At 59.6% G+C, this 19980-nt stretch overlaps 1 protein-coding gene across 1 annotated transcript in view; it reads left to right on the top strand.

Annotated features, from left to right (window-relative positions):
- Window positions 1-4171: 4171 nt before the first annotated feature.
- Window positions 4172-19980, top strand: part of LOC127021880 (protocadherin gamma-B5-like) — a 43975-nt gene continuing 28166 nt past the window's right edge. Inside the window, 2 exon segments of the mRNA XM_050905194.1 lie at window positions 4172-5005; window positions 5008-6149. Of these exon segments, the coding sequence (XP_050761151.1) occupies window positions 4195-5005; window positions 5008-6149 (1953 nt within the window). The 5' untranslated portion in view covers window positions 4172-4194.

Raw genomic sequence — 19980 nt, forward strand, 5'->3', positions numbered from 1 at the left:
TGTCGTTCCAAGGAAGGCAAAGCTGCGTTCAGCACCGCGCTGGGTGCTGGTGCCTCTTGCTGCGGGGAGGGGAGCGTGGGGTTGCGGCTCAGCGTTACAGTGGCTGTGGGAGGCCGGCGAAGGGAGCCTGCTGCCGGCTGGAGCTTCCTTAGAGCGGGCCTTTGTGTCTTTATCGCGCACCATGTCGTTTCTCATTTTGTCCCCTGACGTGCAATACCGGTTTTCCTGTCAGTATTAGCTCTTCTGAACGGATGTGTTGCATTATTAGCAAATGGAAGTTTGCGTTATTAGGCTGGTCAGACATCTTCCCGACAGCACATGTGCTTCAGTGGGATGAGATTCTCTTGAAATGGAACGTTAATGGCCCCGTGTATAACTTGCCGTGACCGGCTGATCATTTGTACTTGTTATACGGCCTTATTGCTTGTTTTGTGTCAATACGTGCTCGCGCGTGTAGTAGCACTTGATCTTATGTTGAAAGCAATGTGTAAAGAACAGAGTACTACGTATTCTTAATAGCGGTACTCGTTAGAAGGGTTCTCTTCTTTTTCTGTGCTCCTTACCAGCCAGTGAGCAGTTTTACTTATAGGTTGGTGTTTTTACAAATACAAAGTTATTTTTGTCGTGAACGACGTGTTAGTTGAGGTGTTTTTCTCAAGTCCGTCTTTGGTTCAGTTAATGATCACTGTTCCCTTGTAACACAGGTTTTTCATTTCCCAGTTGTTAAATGTGTGTGTTTTCCACATTGGAGGTACTTCTTCCTCAACCGGCAGACCATTCCCAGGCATTCCTGCGAATTCCTTGTTGCTTGCGGGAATTTCCTTGGTTAGGTCAAAAGTGAGCTCCAGGCTCCGGATTGAGGAAGAGGGTGGAAAAGGAGCGAAATTACTTTTTTTAACGCGTAAATGTTAAATTCTAAAATACACGTGCGTACGTGAGCACTGTTTGATCACCTTGGTGGTGAACCACCGCTGTGCTCTTCCAAAGATGGAGTGGAGTTGAAGAACTGGATGTTCCCAGAGTGAATGTTGTGCTTATAGACTCTATAAGCCTCTTTTTAGGCCTTCAAATTATGGGTGAAGTGCTAGAAAGTACAGAATATTGTCGCAGTTTCTGCTGGGGTGCGTTACAGATGGCATGGCACTTCAAGAAATGTCAAGATACTCTTTGCTGTGAAGGGTTATTCATTTGTGCTATTTATGTCGCCTTACAGCTTGCTGTGTATCGTTATCCCTCGTGTAGCAGCGCTTGATCTTTTGATGCCAAGTGTTTAAAATCAATGCAAAAGATGTGTGAGTAAGAGAGTAGCATGCATTCTGAATAGTGTTACTGGTGCGAAAGGTTGTTTTCTCCTTCTGTGCTCCTTAGTGCTCTCAGCCGGTGAACACATCCAGGGTCTTACTGCACCTAGAACGATTTTGTGAGAATGACCTTGTTGTCCACGAGAAGACTGTTCATGCAGCAACTTTGTGGCCTCTTCTGCCAAATGAGGGTTAAACTCCAAGGGATCGTTAGTGTCCTATGGGCACTTTTCATCTGCTTTACTGTTCGTCATCGTGTCTTTTACAGAGGTGTAATTAGAGGTAACGGTGTAGCCGAGGGTGTAGCGACAGTATGTCCTAATGCCGGTATAATTTTCGTTTCTTGCTCGGCAGTGTTACTCATAGGATTGGACTATTAGACATACACGGGTATTTTCATCATGAACAGCTTATTAGTTGAAGATTTTTCTAAAAGCCTGTCGTTCGTTGCTTTATCACTATTGTCTTACAACACAGAGTTTTCATTTAACCTTAATTGTTTGAAATGCATGTAAGCAGTACTTTAGTAATGCAATGCAACAAACGTTGAGGAAGGGCGAGATTCTGCGTAAATACCTGCTCAGTATGGGTAGGTGACCCTCTTGGATGTGTGTCTCCATGTGAAGTAGAGTGGGGCTACTTCTTTGTGAGAATGGTCTTGTTGGTGAGGAAGAGCCTGTTCTCACAGCGGCGTTGTGGCCGAGTGATTGTTTGCTAATAACTGCTACAGTGGAAGAAGCTTGTGAAGGAGAAACGGAGTCCTGTAGTCCGTGTCTTTGTATCTTTTGAGGGAGTAGCGAGAGTGGCATAACCGGGAACTGAGTTATCACCAGGACCCTGTGAATGGGCACAGTAGTCATCCATGGAATCATCTCTTGTTTGGAGCAATAGGAGTTTTAGGAAAGTCTGCTGTACCTGTAGGTTCCAAATTCGTGATCTGTGTAGCGCTTGAAATGATTCAGCTGGTCAGAATGTGCCCTGCTCTCTCCACGGTCATGAATCAAGACTTGTTGGTTTGCAAGAGTCTTGCATTCCGTGGTTTCCTTTGAGCGTTGCTGAGAGGTGGTGTCATCGTACAAACAGGCACTGAGGAGGATCAAGTACTTTTTCATAGGCGTTGCATTCAAGAGGGTTTTACCCTTTCCATTTTCAGACCACTCCACGCCTGGCGTGTTCTGTGTATTGTGGGTGCAAAATACGTGTCGGTGTGTTTGTGTCATGGGTAAACTGCCTGCTCTAGTGTTGCTCTTCTGGCTTTTCTTCTTGCGACTTTTTTTGCCGTCTTTTTTCTACAAGTCTCTGACTGTCCTGGCAAAGGTAGCTGACATGTCGCATACGCCTCGAGCATCACCACGGAGGAGTATACCGCTCCTCTTTACGATTCTCGGAATAGCACACTGGTAATTGAAGTATTCTGGGCGCATGGGTACCTTTTTGGCGCCCGTCCATGTTCTTAGCTCTACTTACTTACCCCGTTCGCTGACAGAAGCAATTTTGAAGAAATGCTTTAACAGGTCTGTCTTCCCAGTTCTAGAGCAAGAAGTTGTGGTGATCTCCGTGATTTGTAAAACTGGGAGCATGTACCGATACTGCTGCTGTAGAGAATAAGACATTTTCTCCCAGTCTCAGTCACTCTGAGAGGTATATAAAATAAAAGGGATATAAGCAAGAATCTCCTCAAAGAAAACGGCGAGTCTGGTGCTTCCTTTCTACAACAGCTTCTCCTCCAAACTATTTTGCAGCTGTTGCTTCTCAGAGCTCGTAGAAATGAAATAAAAGAGCTGGGGAAAGACAACCCGCAGCAATAGTGGAAGCTGTTGGAATCTCTCAGACATTTGCTGTAAGGTTGTACTTACCTGTACTCACCTGTGCTCTGCGGTACGAAGTCTGCGCGCTCCTCCACCGCTCGGTAACATGTTCCTCTTCATTTCCACTACTGAACAGAGCTCCGTGGTTCGCCTTTCCGCGGGTATGAGGAAACTCTCCAAACTGAAAGCCGAATCGCGCTTTTCGCTAGCCGATGGCGCCGACTCCCGGCAGCTGCTGATAGTGCGGCTCGGAGCGCAGAGACCGAAGCGCCGCACGCCATCAGCCGGCTGCGGTGGCGTCGCGGCGCCTCCGGGTGCCGCTGTTGGCCGACGCGGAGCGGCGCTGGAGCCGCAGCCGCAGCCGGGGCCGGAGCCGGAGCCGCAGCCGGAGCCGGAGCCGCCGCAGCGTCGTGCCCCCGCAGGCTGCTCGCTCGCACGGCGCCGGCCAGAGCGGCAGCGGCACGGGCAGCAGAGGCGAGAGGCGGCGCGGGGAGCGGCGGCGTCCGAGCCGGCGCCGAGATCGCTGCCGTCCGGCGGCCCCTGCGCTCGCTGCGGAGAGCGGCTGGAAGGGAGGGAGGGCAGCGGCAGGAGGGAGGAGCGCGGCGAGCGCTGCCGAGAATGGCGGGCAGGCAGAGGCAGAGCCGCCGGCGAGCAGCCGGGCGAGTGCTGCTGCCCGCTTTGCTGCTGGGCTTGTGCTGCCGGGCGGCGCCGGAGCGGATCCGCTACGCCATCGCCGAGGAGCTGGGCAGAGGCTCGCTGGTGGGGCCGCTGGCGCGGGACCTGGGGCTGAGCCCGGCGGAGCTGCCGGCACGCAAGCTGCGGCTCAGCGCCGAGAAGCACTACTTCGGCGTGAGCGGGGAGACCGGGAACCTGTACGTGAGCGAGAGGCTGGACCGGGAGGAGCTGTGCGGCGAGGCGGCGTCCTGCTCCGTCAGCTTCGAGGCGCTGCTGCAGAACCCGCTCAACGTTTTCCACGTCGAGGTGGCCATCCAGGACGTCAACGACAACGCGCCGCGCTTCCTGCAAGACCATTTCCCGCTGGAGATCAACGAGCTGACTTCTCCCGGCGCCCGCTTTGCTTGGGCATGGCCGAAGACGCGGACGTGGGCAGCAACTCGCTGCAGGGCTACGAGCTGGAGGCGAACGGGTACTTCGCGGTGGAGGCGAAGGAGAGCCAGGACGGCAGCAAGTTCGCGGAGCTGGTGCTGCGGCGCGCGCTGGACCGGGAGAGCGAGCAGAGCCTGCGGCTGGTGCTGACGGCGGTGGACGGCGGCGAGCCGCCCCGGAGCGGCACCGCCCAGCTCTGCATCAACGTCACCGACGCCAACGACAACCCCCCTGTGTTCGCGCAGGACCGGTACCGCGCGAGCCTGCGCGAGGACGCGCCGCCGGGCTCGCCGGTGCTGAACGTCTCCGCCTCCGACGCCGACGCCGGCACCAACGCCCGCATCACCTACGGCTTCGGGAAAATGCCGGCCAAGGTGCTTGAGAAGTTCGTGGTGGACGCGGAGAGCGGGGCGATCACGCTGCAGGAGACGCTGGACTTCGAGGACACGCGAGGCTACACGCTGCTGGTGGAGGCGAGGGACGGGGGCGGTCTGGTGGCGCACTGCAAGGTGGAGGTGGAGGTGCTGGACGTGAACGACAACGCGCCGGAGATCACGGTGTTGTCGGTGTCGAGCCCGGTGCCCGAGGACGCGCCGGCCGGCACGGTGGTGGCCCTCCTGAACGTGATGGACCGGGACTCCGGGGAGAACGGGCAGGTGTGGTGCGAGCTGTCGGGCGAGGCGCCGCTGTCGATCGTGGCGTCGTCGGGCGGCTCGTACAAGGTGGTGACGGCGAGCGCACTGGACCGGGAGCAGGCGCCCGAGCAGCGGGCGACGGTGGTGGCCAGGGACCGGGCAGCCCGGCGCTGTGGAGCCGCGCGGCGCTGGTGCTGGAGGTGTCGGACGTGAACGACAACGCGCCGGTGTTCGAGGAGGCCGCCTACAGCGCCTACGTGGCGGAGAACAACGCGGCGGGCGCGCCGGTGCTGCGCGTGCGCGCGCGGGACGCGGACGCGGGCGCCAACGGGCGCGTGAGCTACTGGCTGGCGGGCGGCAGCGCGGGCGCGGCGGGCGCGGCGCCGTACGTGTCGGTGGAGGCGCGGAGCGGCGCGGTGTACGCGCAGCGCTCCTTCGACTACGAGGAGTGCCGCGAGTTCGCGGTGGCGGTGCGGGCGCAGGACGGCGGGGCGCCGGCGCGGAGCTCGACGGCGACGGTGCGCGTCTTCGTGCTGGACCGCAACGACAACGCGCCGCGGGTGCTGTGGCCGGCGGCGGGGGCGGGGGCGGCGGCGGCGGCGGCGCCGTTCGAGGTGGTGCCGCGGTCGGCCGAGGCCGGGTACCTGGTGGCGAAGGTGGTGGCGGTGGACGCGGACGCGGGGCGCAACGCGTGGCTGTCGTACGAGCTGGTGCAGGCGCCGGAGCCGGCGCTGTTCCGCGTGGGGCTGCACAGCGGCGAGGTGCGGACGGCGCGGGCCGTGTCGGCGAGGGACGCGGCGAAGCAGCGGCTGGTGGCCGTGGTGAAGGACCACGGGCAGCCGGCGCTGTCGGCCACGGCCACGCTGCACGTGGTGCTGGCCGAGAGCTTGCAGGAGGCGCTGCCGGAGCTGAGCGACAGAGACGCTGTGTCCGAACTGACATCTGATCTAAACCTCATTCTTGTAGCGGCGCTTGCTGTCGTGTCCTTGGTATTCGTTTTGACAGTCATTTTGGTATTGTTCTTTAAATGCCGACGGTCTAGGAGCCCTCCCGTTTTTATAACTTCTGATAAGGAACTGTATTCCAGCCTGGGCTCAAAAGCACCGTACAACTACTGCAGCAGCACGCTGCCCTTGCCCTACTCCTACGAGGTGTGTTTAGCCTCCGAATCGGGCCAGAAGGACTTCACATTTCTGAGACCAGGGACGGCAGTGCTTTCTGACCGTCTCCTGGCCGGGGAACCCGGCTCAGGCACTCACTCCGGGAAGGACCCTCCTAGCCCCGAGAGCTCGGCACAGGTGAGCTTCTGTCCTGTGGTCCCTTTCTGCGGACTTGTATGAATCTTCTCCTTCCCCTGCTCTGCCGTCCGGGATCGGTGGGCAACCGGCAGAGCTCAACGTTGCCTCCCGGCGCACTGCTCAATAGCTCGGGGGTGTGTGTGTGCGGGCGTGGGTGTGTGTGTGTGATTCTGACTCTTCCTTTTTACCTTTCTCATTCGCGAATTGTCGGTTATGCCCCATGGAGCGACGCGATGTTGTCAGTACAGCTGTCTGTCCTACTCCAGGTGCGAGTTTCATCGAGCCGGGGTGGTGGGGTGGACACGGGGTGGAGCGGGGGCAAAAGTGTTGGGGGATCTGAAGCTGAGATAACCCTTTCGTCTTGGTCTAGTGACTGCTTCCTTTATTGTCTCTGCCAGATTTGAGCACTTTCCTGTGATAGCGATGTGTGATCTATCCCGGCCTGTTCACTCAGTCAGGGCAGCGACTCTGTAGTTCTCTGTTTTCCCTTGCAGCTCCGTTCTTTTCATACTCTGAACCCCTCAAAAGGAACACGTTGTGTACACCCGTGACTTAACATTTCCCCTCCGTCTGGGGAGCCGGGGCTGGTGCCTCACTGTAGCTGTGAGCCCGCAGCCGAGCAGAAAATGCTTTGGGTCCACTGCTGCCACCGGCTCCTCTGGAGCACTGGCGGAGCCGGGAATAATGCCGGTGTGAGCGGCTGATGGCTGGGATTTGGCTTGAACCCGTCCCCGAAGGAATTCCTGGTGCAGGGAACAGGCGTCTTTCCCCTTAGCTGTCGCACGTTTCCACTCCTCTCCCTCCGAATGGTACTTTCAGGAGCTCCGAGGCATCGCCGTCAATATTCGGGCTTCTCATCAAAGTGAGGGAGACGTAATGTCTCCAGATCGGTCGAATACGGGAGATGGAAATGTTCAGTCTTCCATGCCTTTCCCGAGATCCCGCTGTACTCAGCTCTCCGCTGGTTGGCCATCCTACTGCTGCTGGGATTAAGCAGACAAGGTACTCTAAATACGGGTTGTGTGTGCACTCATATGAAGAGAAACTCCTTAAGAATTGCGATACGCACTTTAGAGAAGTTGCTCAGTAAAAAGAGGTTAGGAAAGACACGAAATGGGCAGTGGTTGGAAAAAAGATTCAGAGTTTATTTCAGAGAAAATAAGTGGCTGAAGACAGTTTCAAGATTTGTCTCGAAGAGAGCTGTGGATTTTCTTCTTTTTAGATTACATGTGAGAAAGGAAGGTAATTGGGATTTGGTTGCGGAAAGGCCTATGAGAAAAGAAGTCTGCTCTCAGCACCGTGAGCCTGCAGACACGGTCTGTTACAGAAGTGCTCCAAAACGGACAGAGAGGCATAGCGTGTACTTACGTGCACGATGCAGCTGCGGTGGGTAAAGCAAATCGTTTTCCTTCTCAGGCTTTAAATTGCTCCAGAATTAAATTGTATTAAAAGACAACGTTAGACGACTAACGTTGGATTTTATCGGTGTGAAGCCTATACTTTTAACACATTCTGTAGACTGGTAATAAAAATGGTAAGTAGCGCTGATATGATTTATCCTTCGGCAACGATTATTCGGTAAGAAAGGAAATAGCTGAGCATGTAGAGAGGAAAGACTGTGCCGATCCGTTTGATGTTGTTGACTCTTCGTATAAGCCCAGAAATACTGCGTCTCTGGGTGGATCCCGTGTGCTCACCGCAGTTAACAGAACTGTGCGGGGCGAGGACACGTCGAGGTCCCTGTCGCTCTGGCGGGTGTCGTGTCTCCCACGTTGGTGCGGGTGATTTGCAGCCCTTCCACAACGCGCTCAGCCACGACAATCAGCGGGGTAACAGATAAACAGCCGCAACGTTTCCGAGCCAGTTCTGCAGGGCGTGGAGAGCCTTGTCGTTTCTCTCGACAAGCGAATGAACGCGTGGGCGCTGATTTCCAGTCCGGTTTCTTTCCCAGACATCGCCGTCCCTTCCTTATCAGTCTCGGCTGTGGGAAGACACCTGGAAGCTGTGTTTCTCGGCCACAGGCGGGTTTTAACAGGGCTCCTGGCGCTCCCTTATCAAGCTCCCTTGGCCCCTTCCCATTGCACCGTGACAGCTCAGCAGTTGCGCTGGTGACGGACATTTGCCGAAATTGCGGTAGTTTTATTCGTATGGGCGCTCGAAACGTCGGAAAATCGACGTATCATGAATTGTTGTTGACAGCAACAACCCCAAACGCAGGCAGGCAGCCCGGGAATTGGCTGTTTCTCGCCCAGGCGCTGCCGGTGCCGTGGTCTACGTGGTGCCGTGACCTGCCGGGCTGTTGCTGCACGGGAACGGGAACCGCTCCCGCCCCCGGTGAACCAGCACGTCGCAGACCGTGATTTGCCTGCGTCTGGCTGGAGGAGACCGGTACCGGGGAGCAAGCTGGGAGGTGGCGAGAGCAGGAGGGCGTATTAAACCGAGATTTCTACGATTTGTCGGGGAAGATGCCTGCTGGGATAGTGGTGGCGGTGGGGAGCAGGAGGGGCGATGCTCCTGGGAACCCTGCAGCAGGAGCTGCCCCGCGGGGTGACTGCGTGCGGCGGCCGGAGGAGCCGCTCGGAACTCGGCAGCACGAAATCCGCGTCGTTTTGCCGGCGACGCTGCTTTGGTGGCACACAAAGGCGCGACGTCGCGACGCCGTGGGATGTCAGGAAGGGGCTGACCAAGCACTTGGGTGGGAGGACCGGCATCCTGAAGGTCCCGAGGAGCTGGCGCGTCGTGCTGGGGCTGGCTCTCCCCGGCGCCCTGCGTGCCCCGGCCGACCCTCCCCACCTCTCCTCCCGCCCGCTCCACCTCCCCTTCTTGTTCCCGTTGCCTCTTTCCAACGAGGTTTTCCCGGGGACACCCCCCCCCCCCCCCCGTTTCCATATCGCCCCTTTTGGCGTCATCCTCTCCACCAACTCTTAGACCTTCCTGCCCGCACACGCCGTCCCCGTGCCTCATCTACGCTGCCTCTCCCAGCCCTCTCCCAGCCCGGCTGTCCTTATTAGCTGGGTTTCTCGTCAGGGCTGTGCTCTCCCTTCAGGGTCAACCAGCTTGAGCCCCGCTGCCTTCGGCCCGGGGCCGCCGCGCTCCCTCCCGGCGGTGCTCGGCGGGCGGCTGCCCCGCGGCGGGGCTCCGGCAGCCCTGCGCTCCGTGCAGTTATTGGCCGGGACTCTGTGTGCCGCTGTCGGCCAATGATGGGAGCGGGGGGGGAACTGGCGGCCCGGCCCCGCTCGGAGCCGGGATGAGGCGCAGACGGTCTCAGAGAGAGCCTGGGAGTGAGTCACCGCGGAGCCCGCAAAGCAATGCCCGTCTCCCCGCCGGACGCCGCTTCCCGGGGCGCGCAGGGCAGCGGCATGAGCGGGCGAGCTGAGGATTTCTAGCCGGGGCAGGGGGGGGCGAAGCGGAGAGCGCGGCCGTCCTGTGCGATGAACGGCGTTGCTGTAAGGAGCCGCGGGGTGACGACGGGGCAGGTACTGAGCCTCTTGCTTTTGTTCGGCGTTTCCGACTGGGTTTCCGCCGCGATTCGCTATGCGATTCCCGAGGAGGCGCGGAGAGGCTCCGCGGTGGGGAACGTGGTAGCCGACCTGGCGCTGGACCTCGGGCGGCTGCCGGGGCGCCGGCTGCGGGTGGTGTCCGGCGGCAACAAGAAGTACTTCGGGGTGGATCTGACGAGCGGCGCGCTGCTGGTGAGCGAGCGGATAGACCGGGAGGAGCTCTGCGGTGCGCTCTCTCCCTGCTCCCTCAGCTTTGAGATCGTGGTGGAAAACCCGCTGGAGCTGTACAGCGGCTCCGTGGAGATCCAGGACATCAATGACAACGACCCGGTTTTTCCCAGCAGCCAGGCGAGGCTGGAAATCAGCGAGTCGGTGGCGGCCGGAGCGCGCTTCCCGCTAGAGAGCGCGCAAGACCCCGATGTGGGGATTAACTCTTTGCAGACCTACCAGCTCAGCGCCAACCCGCACTTTGCGCTCGACGTGCAGACGAGGGTGGATGGCAGCAAGTACGCGGAGCTGGTGCTAGAGAAGGAGCTGAACAGGGAGGAGCAACGGGAGCTGCACTTGGTCTTGACTGCGCTGGATGGAGGCAGCCCGCCGCGGTCGGCCCACGTGCAGATCCACATTGACGTTGTGGACGCCAACGATAATGCCCCGGTCTTCAACCAGTCCACGTATAAGGCAAACGTGAGGGAGAACACGCCCAGTGGTACGCTGGTCGCCAGGATCAGTGCATACGATCTGGATGATGGGCCCAACGGAGACATTGTCTATTCCTTCAGCAGCCACACGCCCGCCAAGGTACGAGAACTCTTTGCTCTGGACTCGGCCACAGGGGAGTTGAGGGTCAAGGGGCAGCTGGACTACGAGGAAACGAAGCTGTACGATATTTACTTACAGGCTAAAGACAAGGGCGCCGTTCCTGGCGTGGCTCATTGCAAAGTGCTGGTGGAAGTTGTGGATGTGAATGACAATGCTCCAGAGGTGACAGTGACTTCTGTGTACAGCCCCGTGCCTGAAGATGCAGCCCCAGGGACAGTCGTAGCTCTGCTGAGTGTAACAGACTTGGACTCCCATGATAATGGTCTGGTGAACTGCTTCATTTCTTCTGGGATCCCGTTCATGCTCAGCTCCTCCCTCAAAAATTACTACACATTGAAAACAAAAGCAGCTCTGGACCGGGAAAAGGCATCGGAGTATAACATCACTATCACAGCCAGGGACTCGGGCTCACCACCCTTGTCTGTGGTAAAACAGATCCTGGTGCAGGTGTCAGATGTCAATGACAATGCGCCCAAGTCTTCCCAGGACTCCTATGATGTGTATGTGCTGGAGAACAACATGCCTGGCATCCCCATCCTTAATGTGAGCGCCACAGACCCGGACCTTGGGCGCAACGCCCATCTCTCCTATACCCTCTTGCAGGGTGACCCCACTGTAGGCCACCTCTTCTCCATCAACCGGGAGAATGGCACCCTCTACCTGCTCACCTCCCTGGACCATGAGGACCAGGTGGAGTTCAGCATGATGGTGCAGGTCCAGGACGGCGGCTCTCCGCCTCTGGCCACTAACGTCTCAGTCAGTGTGTTTGTCACTGACCTCAATGACAATGCCCCAACCGTGCTGTACCCTCACCCCAACACTACCGCCACCTATACCAATGTGGTGGCACCAGGCACTCCTGCCGGGCACATGGTCACCAAGGTGGTGGCAGTGGATGCGGATGCAGGGTACAATGCCTGGATCTCCTATACCCTGTTGCAGGCCACTGACCCCAGCCTCTTCTCAGTTGGGCTGCACAACGGGGAGATCTTCACGGCCCGCCAGCTCCGGGAGGATGATGCTCCCCAGCACACGCTAGTCATCCTGCTGAAAGACCATGGGGAGCCTGTGCTGTCTGCCAGTGCCACTGTCTCCATCTCGGTGGCTGAGATGGTCAAGGAGGTGCTCACTGACGTCACTGACGTGGCACCTGCCAATGATCCCAGGAGGCACGTGACTTTCTATCTCATCCTGGCTGTGATTTTGGTGTCAGCAGCTTTCTTCATCACCATGTTGTCAGTGGGCATCTTCAAGTGCTACAAGTGGAGGCAGTCAAAGGAGCTGTTCAACAGCTCCAGGAGCACCCTGTACAGGACACCAGGGCCCTTCCACCACATTGACGCCGTGCGGGGTGGCTTCACGCCACCCAACTTCTACCATCAGGTCTATCTCACCACAGACTCTCGCCAGAGTGATCTCCTGTGTAAAAAGCCCTTCACTTCCAGCCCCCTGGGGAGCCGCCAGAGCACCATAAGGAATGGTGAGCCAGGGCTGTACCACCAGATCGTGGGCACCGCCAGCCGGCTCCCCACGCCTGCCGAGGTAACGTAGCTCCTTCCTTGGCATGTCTCAGTGCCGGGCAGAGCCATGGTTCATTTGTGCCGTATGCATATGGTAGCGGATTGGGGCTGGGGGGAATATCCAGTCGTGTCATGCCTCTAAAATGTGGTTAGCTATAGCTGAACAGGTCTTCTTTGGAGTCAAATGAGCCGTCCTGAGTGTCGATGACATTCGTGCTGTGGTGAGTAGGATCAAGTGAGTCAGTTTGCTCAGGTTAGCGAACATATGTCTTTCAGATGCAGTTTTGGGTACGCCTTGCGTGAGTGGTGGAGGCTGAGGTCAGCTTGCAACCACTTGCAAATCCTTGGCAGAAAGTTCGCTGCTAATGGTGTTTCCTTGCCTTTGCAAACCAAGAGCCGAGGGGAGCACTTGCCGGGTCAGGCACTGGGAGGGGAACATAGCCTCTCTGCGTCGTGCCCCAGTGTGGGCTGAGGAGGTGGTGGTGTAAATGGGGCTGGGAGCCACCAGCTTCCAGTGGGGGACCGCGGTGTCACTTCCCACAGTGTAGTATGCAAAGCTGAAGGACGATGCTGGTTCCTCCGTTTGACATACCGTGGCCACAGAGCAGACCCTCCCATCCGTGTCTCACTTCATGTTTGCCTCCTGATGCTTCCGGTTTTGTTTCCGTGGAAGTTTTGTGATGATGTTCGCTTCGGGGTGGGGGGGTGGGATTGCAGACCACCCCAGTCGCTTGCAGGGCTCTGCTGAGCTGGACTGTGGCTCTCAGCAGGATGGTGAGTCCTCCACCCACGTGTTGTTTTAACAACCCTATTACAAGCCCTGCTCGATTTGTAATATGCTGTCGCCGGGTGATGTCTAATGTCCTGACTGAAAAAACCGCAGCCAGGAAGGCGTTTGCGCATGGCAGGCAGCTTCTGTGCTTCTTCCCCCGTGGGAATTGTGCAGCTTAATTTGAGAGCTTTCAATTACAGGAACGCTTCAGTCCTCAGAGGTGAGGCCAGGTAGTGGATCCAGCAGAAGGGGGGTGGGATCTGATGAGTTTCCAAGGTGGTTGGTGCCGGTAATGTGTCCCTTCCTGGGAGGCTGTGAGTAGAAGCGACCTTTTCCTTGGAGCAGAAGGAAGTGAGGTGCAGCGGAAGCTGTGCACGGGTGTGGGGCTGTGTGTGCCGCCTGCTCGCTGTGGCTGAATCACAGACGGAGGCAGAAACCTCTCAGAATAATTTTATGCTTTTTTTTTTTTTAATGCCTTTTTTTTTTTCTCTTGCGTCGCTGCTCAGACTCAGCACTTCTGATCTGTGGCAGGTGGGAACGGCTGCAGCAGCTGCAGGAGCAAGTGTTCCTCTGCATTGTGCGGGCCGTGCTACAGCTGGGGCCAAGGGTGTCCCCTCCACCAAAGGGTCCTGGCAAGATGCCTCTGGGGGTGGGCGCACTAAATGAATTGAGAGTGGGGATGGAAGGAGGTGATAACAGGCAGGGGGTAAGCCCGACCCCTACCCATGGCTCCCCCCTACTCCCCAGTACTACACTGGAAAGGCACTGGCAGTGAGAACCCATTCAGGGCTGGCACCGGGCCCTGGATTTTCGGTCTTCGTGGTCAAAGAAGATCCAGCCCAATGCCACGGACTGTGTCAAGCCTGTAAAGGCTTTACACCTCTTTGCTCTGCAGGGCAACAGCCAGACCCCAAAGCCAATGCAGTGGGGATGGTGCTGGCTCCATCTGCGGCAGGTGGCATGTCCTGCCATGAGGGATCCTACCCTGCAGGATCTCCAGTGATCCCTCGGCTCTCTGGGTCGTCTGGGTTGGAGCCTTTCCACAGGGTGAGCTCTGGCCCTCTGGAACAGGGACCTCTCCTCCTCCATCCTAGACACCCCATACCCTTCCTGCCTTGCCACCATCCCCATCCTGGGCTTTGGCAGACCCAAGCAACAGCAGGATCCCCTGTGTGAAGCCCGTCACTTGCTCCAGCCCCTTGGTGACTGAGCCACCTCGGGACACTGAGCAGATTCTCCCAGACCATGTGGGCTTCACAGGGTGCTTCTGCTGAGGTACCGCAGCAGCACCAAACCCATTCCCGGGGGGCAGCATCCCACGTTGCCAGTGGCAATGTCTGTCACCCAGTTGTGCTGACCGGGGCCCTGCCTGGGATGGCGGCAGGACACATCCCAGAGTCAAGGTAACTGCGACAGCTTCCTGCTGGTGGCACCGTCGGAAGCCCTCGGGGAATGAGTACGTCCAAGCAGGTATCGGTCTCTGGACGCTGGGGAATCCACTCGTCCAGCGTTTTGCTGCGTTGGCCCTTTAAGAATGCCTTCTCCTCTCCCCTGGAGCAGGCAGTAGGTGGGAACCGGGCGGTGTTCTGCACCAATCACGAGGTTTCTTGCTCCGTCTCTCCCTGACTGGCAGCAGGGTGGTCCCGCCCCGTGGCTCTTGATACTGGCAGGGAGGGGCTGCAGAGGGGAGGGGGGCCCCTCGACGGCAGCACCTTCACTGCCTCTGTCCTCGCCCGGAAGGATGGTGTCCCTGTCACTGTCCACGGCGCCGGGCATGGGTGCCCCCAGCCTCCCTCGCCTATTCCCCCAGGTCCCCTTGGTGCCTGGGTGGTGGGGACAGGCAGGGTCCCAGGCAGGAGCTGGCTCCCCTGCCTGCTGCACCGCTGCAGACTCCAGCCCCCCAGAGTCTCTGTGCAACCCAGGGAGGTCCGGGTGGCCTTGAGTGCGCCGAGGACAGGACTCCAGGGCATGACTGTACAAGGCTTCTGCAGGGATGTGAACTGAGCTAACACCCTGCAGCGTGCCACGAACTGAGCTAACACCCTGCAGCGTGCCACCATCCTCTGGGACAGGGAGAGGGGGAAATTACTGCTCCGCTTCCCCTGGGGAGGCTGAGACCCCCGTTTTCACCCTCCAGGAGATTGCTTGGCTGCAAAGCTGTGTCTGCCACAGAATTTTAGCATGTGTGTCTGCCAGGTGGGAGGCTCGGGCCTCCTGCCTAGTCCAATGTCCTGATCTGATATTGCGATCTGGTGGTGGTCTAGTGGGCTTGTTGGCTGGCTCCATGCATTTGCAGTGACTGGGGTACTGTGAAGGCTGACCCCTTCCTTGTCCCAGGGTGAGGAAGGGGCGTCCAGCCGGATATGTGTGGGGAGCAATTGCGTTCTGGCTTTGAATGGCTCACCCATCTCTGCCTTCCCACCTTCTGCCTCCGACACCCACAGGGGGCTGGCAGGGGTGGGCATCCCTGTCTCAGTGCAAGCTCTCCTGGCTGATGGTGGTACTGGTGGCAGTGATGCCTCACTTACAGAGGCAATCCTGGAGTCCAGGCAGTGGCCAAAGCATTAGCTGGGGGGGAGAAAAGGGGTGGGAGAAGAGCCCCTGGCACCTCAGGGCTCTAACAAGCACCTTTTCATCAGGCATGAAAAGTCCTTTGGCCTGCATTCATGACAGCTGCCCTTTGTCTGTGGGCGCGATGTGAAGCCACCATTGTGGAAGGGGGAGCGCACAGGGAGGGCTTGTACCTAGCTTCCAGGCTGCCAGGACGTGCAGTTTCCCTGCGAACGGGAAGCGAGCTGTCAGAGCAAGTGACTCAGGCTGGCGGAGGGGAGGCCGGGGGTGGCAGCCCCACTGATGCCGGCTTGGGCCCCCGCTTCCAGCACCTCCAGGGAGCCACTGCTGGCCGAGAGGGGATGGAGCTCTCGGCCAATTGGGCGCTGATCTGAAGCGGGGGGGGGGAAATCTGCTTCTCCCCCCCCCCCCCCCCCCCCGCCTTCCACCTCCGTGCTGGGGCTGTGATTCAGTTCCCCTCCCCCAGTCCACCCCCTCTGCTCGGAGGCTGACAACCAGAGCCGCAGCCTGCCGGAGCCCCGGAGCTGTTTTCCAAGCAGTGGAAGAGAGACCCAGGGATTTTTTCGCAGCTCCCCAGCGCCTGCTGCGTCCCGGGCCGGACGTGCACGGACATGGAGAGCGTCAGCCTCCAGCGACCCGCCTGGAAATGGCAAGTACTGAGTTTGTTTTTGCTCTGCGGCTGGGGCCGGGTCTCCGGGCAGATCCACTACTCGGTGGTTGAGGAGTCGGAGGTGGGAACCGTGGTGGGGAACGTGGCCCAGGACCTGGGCTTGAAGGTGGAGGAGCTGCCAGGTCGCAGGCTGCGCCTCGGCTCAGAGGAGAGCCTGCGCCACTTCGCCGTGCGCCTGGACAGTGGCGCGCTGGTGGTGAGCCAGCAGCTGGACCGGGAGCGCCTGTGCGGAGCGGCTGCCAGCTGCGTGCTGTCGGTGCAGGTGGTGACAGAGAACCCTCTGCAGCTCTTCCGCCTGGAAGTGGAGATCCTGGACCTGAATGACAACTCCCCGAGCTTCCCCACTGCTCACCGCACCCTGCGTGTCGCTGAGTCTGCCACAGTGGCTGCGCGCTTCCCCCTGGAGAGCGCGCAGGACCCTGATGTGGGCACCAATGCTGTGGGCTCCTACCGGCTGAGCCCCAACTCCCACTTCTCCCTGGACGTCAAGCAGCAGCAGGATGGCAAACTCTTCCCGGAGCTGGTGCTGGAGCGTGCCCTGGACCGGGAAGAGCAGCCAGAACTGCAGCTGGTGCTGACGGCCATGGACGGGGGAAGCCCAGCCCGCTCGGGCACGGCGCAGATAACGATCCTGGTCCTGGATGTCAATGACAATGCGCCCACCTTTGACCGCGCCACGTACAGGGTGCAAGTGCCAGAAAACACGCCCGTGGGGGCCCTGCTCCTCCGGCTCAATGCGTCTGACTCCGATGAGGGCCCCAATGGGGAGACGCAGTACTCCTTTGGGGTTCACACCTCCGACTTGGTCCGGAGGCTCTTCGCCCTGGATCCCCACAGTGGCGAGGTCCGGGTGAGCGGGGCCCTGGACTTCGAGGAATCACCTTTCTATGAGATCTACGTGCGAGCCCATGATGGAGGGGTCCCAGAGATGGAGGGCCACTGCGTATTGCAGGTGGAAGTGGAGGACGTGAATGACAACCCCCCGGAGGTGCTGCTCACCTCCCTGCTGAACCCGGTGCCGGAAGACACCCCACCAGAGACTGTTGTGGGGCTCTTCAATGTACGGGACCGAGACTCAGGGGCCAATGGGGATGTGAGCTTGGAGATCTCCCCCGATGTGCCTTTCGCCATCAGGCCCCTTCAGAACCACTTCTCCCTGGTCACCTGGGAGAGCCTGGACCGAGAGTCCACCTCACAGTACATAGTGGAGCTGATTGCCCAGGATGGTGGGTCTCCCGCTCTCACCACAACGCTCACGCTGCTCCTCAACATATCTGACGTGAATGACAACCCCCCGCGTTTCTTGCAGCCCTCCTACGATGCCTTCCTCCCAGAGAACAACCCACCTGGCTCCCTGCTGTGCACTGTCTCTGCCTCGGACCCCGACGATGGGGATAATTCCCGTCTTGTTTACTCCATAGAGAGTGGCCAAGTGCAGGGTGCCCCCACCTCTTCCTTCGTCCACATCAACCCTGACAATGGCAACCTCTATGCTCAGCGCACCTTTGACTTCGAGCTGCTGCAGGTTCTGCCAGTCTCTGTGGCCGTGCGGGACTCAGGGTCCCCCCCACTTCATGCCAACGTTACCGTCTACATCTTTGTGCTGGACCAGAATGACCACCCCCCCACCATCCTGCACCCTGCCAGTGACAGTGACGTCCCAGCACCTCAGAGGGTCCCGCTGTCTGCCCCACCTGGCTACCTGGTCACCAAGGTGACAGCAGTGGATGCGGATGCTGGGCACAATGCCTGGCTCTCATACCGACTGCTGCCGCAGTCCACCGACCCCTCCTTGTTCCACGTGTCGCTGTACACCGGGGAGGTGCGGACGGCACGTGCCCTCCAAGACACTGACGGGGCAGCACAGCAGCTCATAGTCCAGGTGACGGACAACGGCGACCCACCGCTCTCCACCACTGTCACCATCACCGTGGCCCTGGAGGAGGTGGCCCTGGAGGAGAGCTACAAGCCTCGGGATTTCCTGGCTGGTGCCAAGGAGAAGCCGGACCTGACCTTCTACCTGATCATCGCGCTGGCAGCCGTTAGCACCGTGGCGCTCGCCACCGTCACCCTCCTGGCCGCCCGGTGCCTCCGGCGCAGAGGCCGTGCCGCCGCCTCGCCCTGCTGCTGCTGCTGGCTCAGCGAGTCGCCCTCCCGGGACTTCTTCAAGCACTCCAGCCCCAAGCTCCAGCTCAGCTCCGACGGCACCCTTAAGTACATGGAGGTCACCCTGCGGCCCACCGACTCCCAGTCCCAGTGCTACAGCACCTGCTTCTCCCCCGGCTCCGACCGGAGCGATTTCACCTTCCTGCGGCCTTGCCCGCCCCCCGCGACCCTACCGCGGGAAACCGGGGCTTTCGTCTCCGCCACCGGTACGCTGCGGGACCCCGGCCAGGTGAGAGCCTAGGGGCAAGGGAAGGCGGTGCCGGCGCGGGGCTCGCCGGGCGACCGGACTGCGCCTTCCCCCCCGCCCCGGGGGCCGCCCTTGCTCCCCGGTGCCGGTGCCGGGGGGGTTTGGGGAGGGGGGGTGGGCGGGGGGCGCGGGGCCGCCGCCGCTGGGGGAAACTCCGCGCAGGTTCGCGGCGCGCGGCAACAGCCCGCTGGGTTGCGATTGGCGCCGGTGTTGCTGTCCGGGGAAAGGAGCGCGGCGATTGGAGAAGCGGCGCGGCGCTCGGAGCCAATGGCGAGGCGGCTGCGCGGAGCCCCGGCGCTGCACACACCACACCCCCCCTCCCGGCCCCCCCCCCGCCAACCCCCCCCCCCCCCTCGAACCGCGCGTCCGCCCCAAACAATGAATGGGAGCGGCGAGCGCTGAGCGCGGCCCCGGAGCGCGGAGGGCATCGGTCCCCGGCCGCCCACCCGGCAAGGATGCCGAGGGCAGGGAAGGCGGGCCGGTCCCTGGGACTGCCGCGTGTCTTCTCTTTCTGTTTGTTCTTGCACAGCTCCTCTGCTCAGATCCGGTACAGCATCCCGGAGGAGCTCACCCGGGGCGCCTTCGTGGGCAATATCGCGAAGGACCTGGGCACCGATGTGGCGAAACTGGCGGCAGCTAATCTGCAGGTACTGTCCGATTCGGATTCCCAGTACTTCTCGGTCAATGTGAACACCGGCGTTATAATGGTCAGCGAGCGGATAGACCGGGAGCAGCTCTGCGGGCAGAACCCCCGCTGCTTCCTCCACCTGAAACTTGCCATCGAGAACCCAGTGGAGTTTTACCGCATTGAGGTGGAGATCCTGGATATCAATGACAACCCGCCGGAGTTCCCCAGTGACGAGGTTTCCTTGCGCATCTACGAGCTGGCATCCCTGGGTGCCCGCTTCCCCATCCAGCCTGCCCAGGACCCCGACGTGGGCACCAACACCTTGCAGACCTATCACCTGAGTGCCAATGAGAACTTCAACCTCAACGTGAAGGCGCGCACAGATGGTGGGAAGTTCCCTGAGCTGGTGCTGGAGAGGGCCCTGGACCGGGAACTCAGAGCTTTCCACTACCTGGTCCTGACTGCCGAAGACGGGGGCTCTCCCCCGCAGTCCAGCAAGACACACATCACTATTCAGGTCCTGGATGCCAACGACAACCACCCGGTCTTTGACAGACCATCATATGGAGCCCGCTTGGTGGAGAACTCGCCGCTGGGCACCCTCGTGGTGAAGTTAAATGCCACCGATGTGGATGAAGGGCCCAACGGAGACATCCGCTACTCCCTCAGCAGCCACAACTCAGCTGCCTTACGCCAGATCTTTGCCATCGATGAGCAAACTGGGGAGATTCGCGTCCAGGGCAACCTGGACTTCGAGGAGGCGACGGTGTATGAGATCGAAGTGGAGGCCAAGGACATGGGGTCGCCCACGATGGAGGAGCACTGCAGCGTGGTGGTGGAAATCACCGACGTGAATGACAACGCCCCCGAGGTCATTCTTACCTCCTTCTCCAGCTCCCTGAGCGAGGATGCACCCCCGGGCACAGTGGTGGCCG

The sequence above is a fragment of the Gymnogyps californianus genome, chromosome 14 (genome assembly GCF_018139145.2).
Source record: "Gymnogyps californianus isolate 813 chromosome 14, ASM1813914v2, whole genome shotgun sequence".
NCBI lineage: Eukaryota > Metazoa > Chordata > Aves > Accipitriformes > Cathartidae > Gymnogyps > Gymnogyps californianus.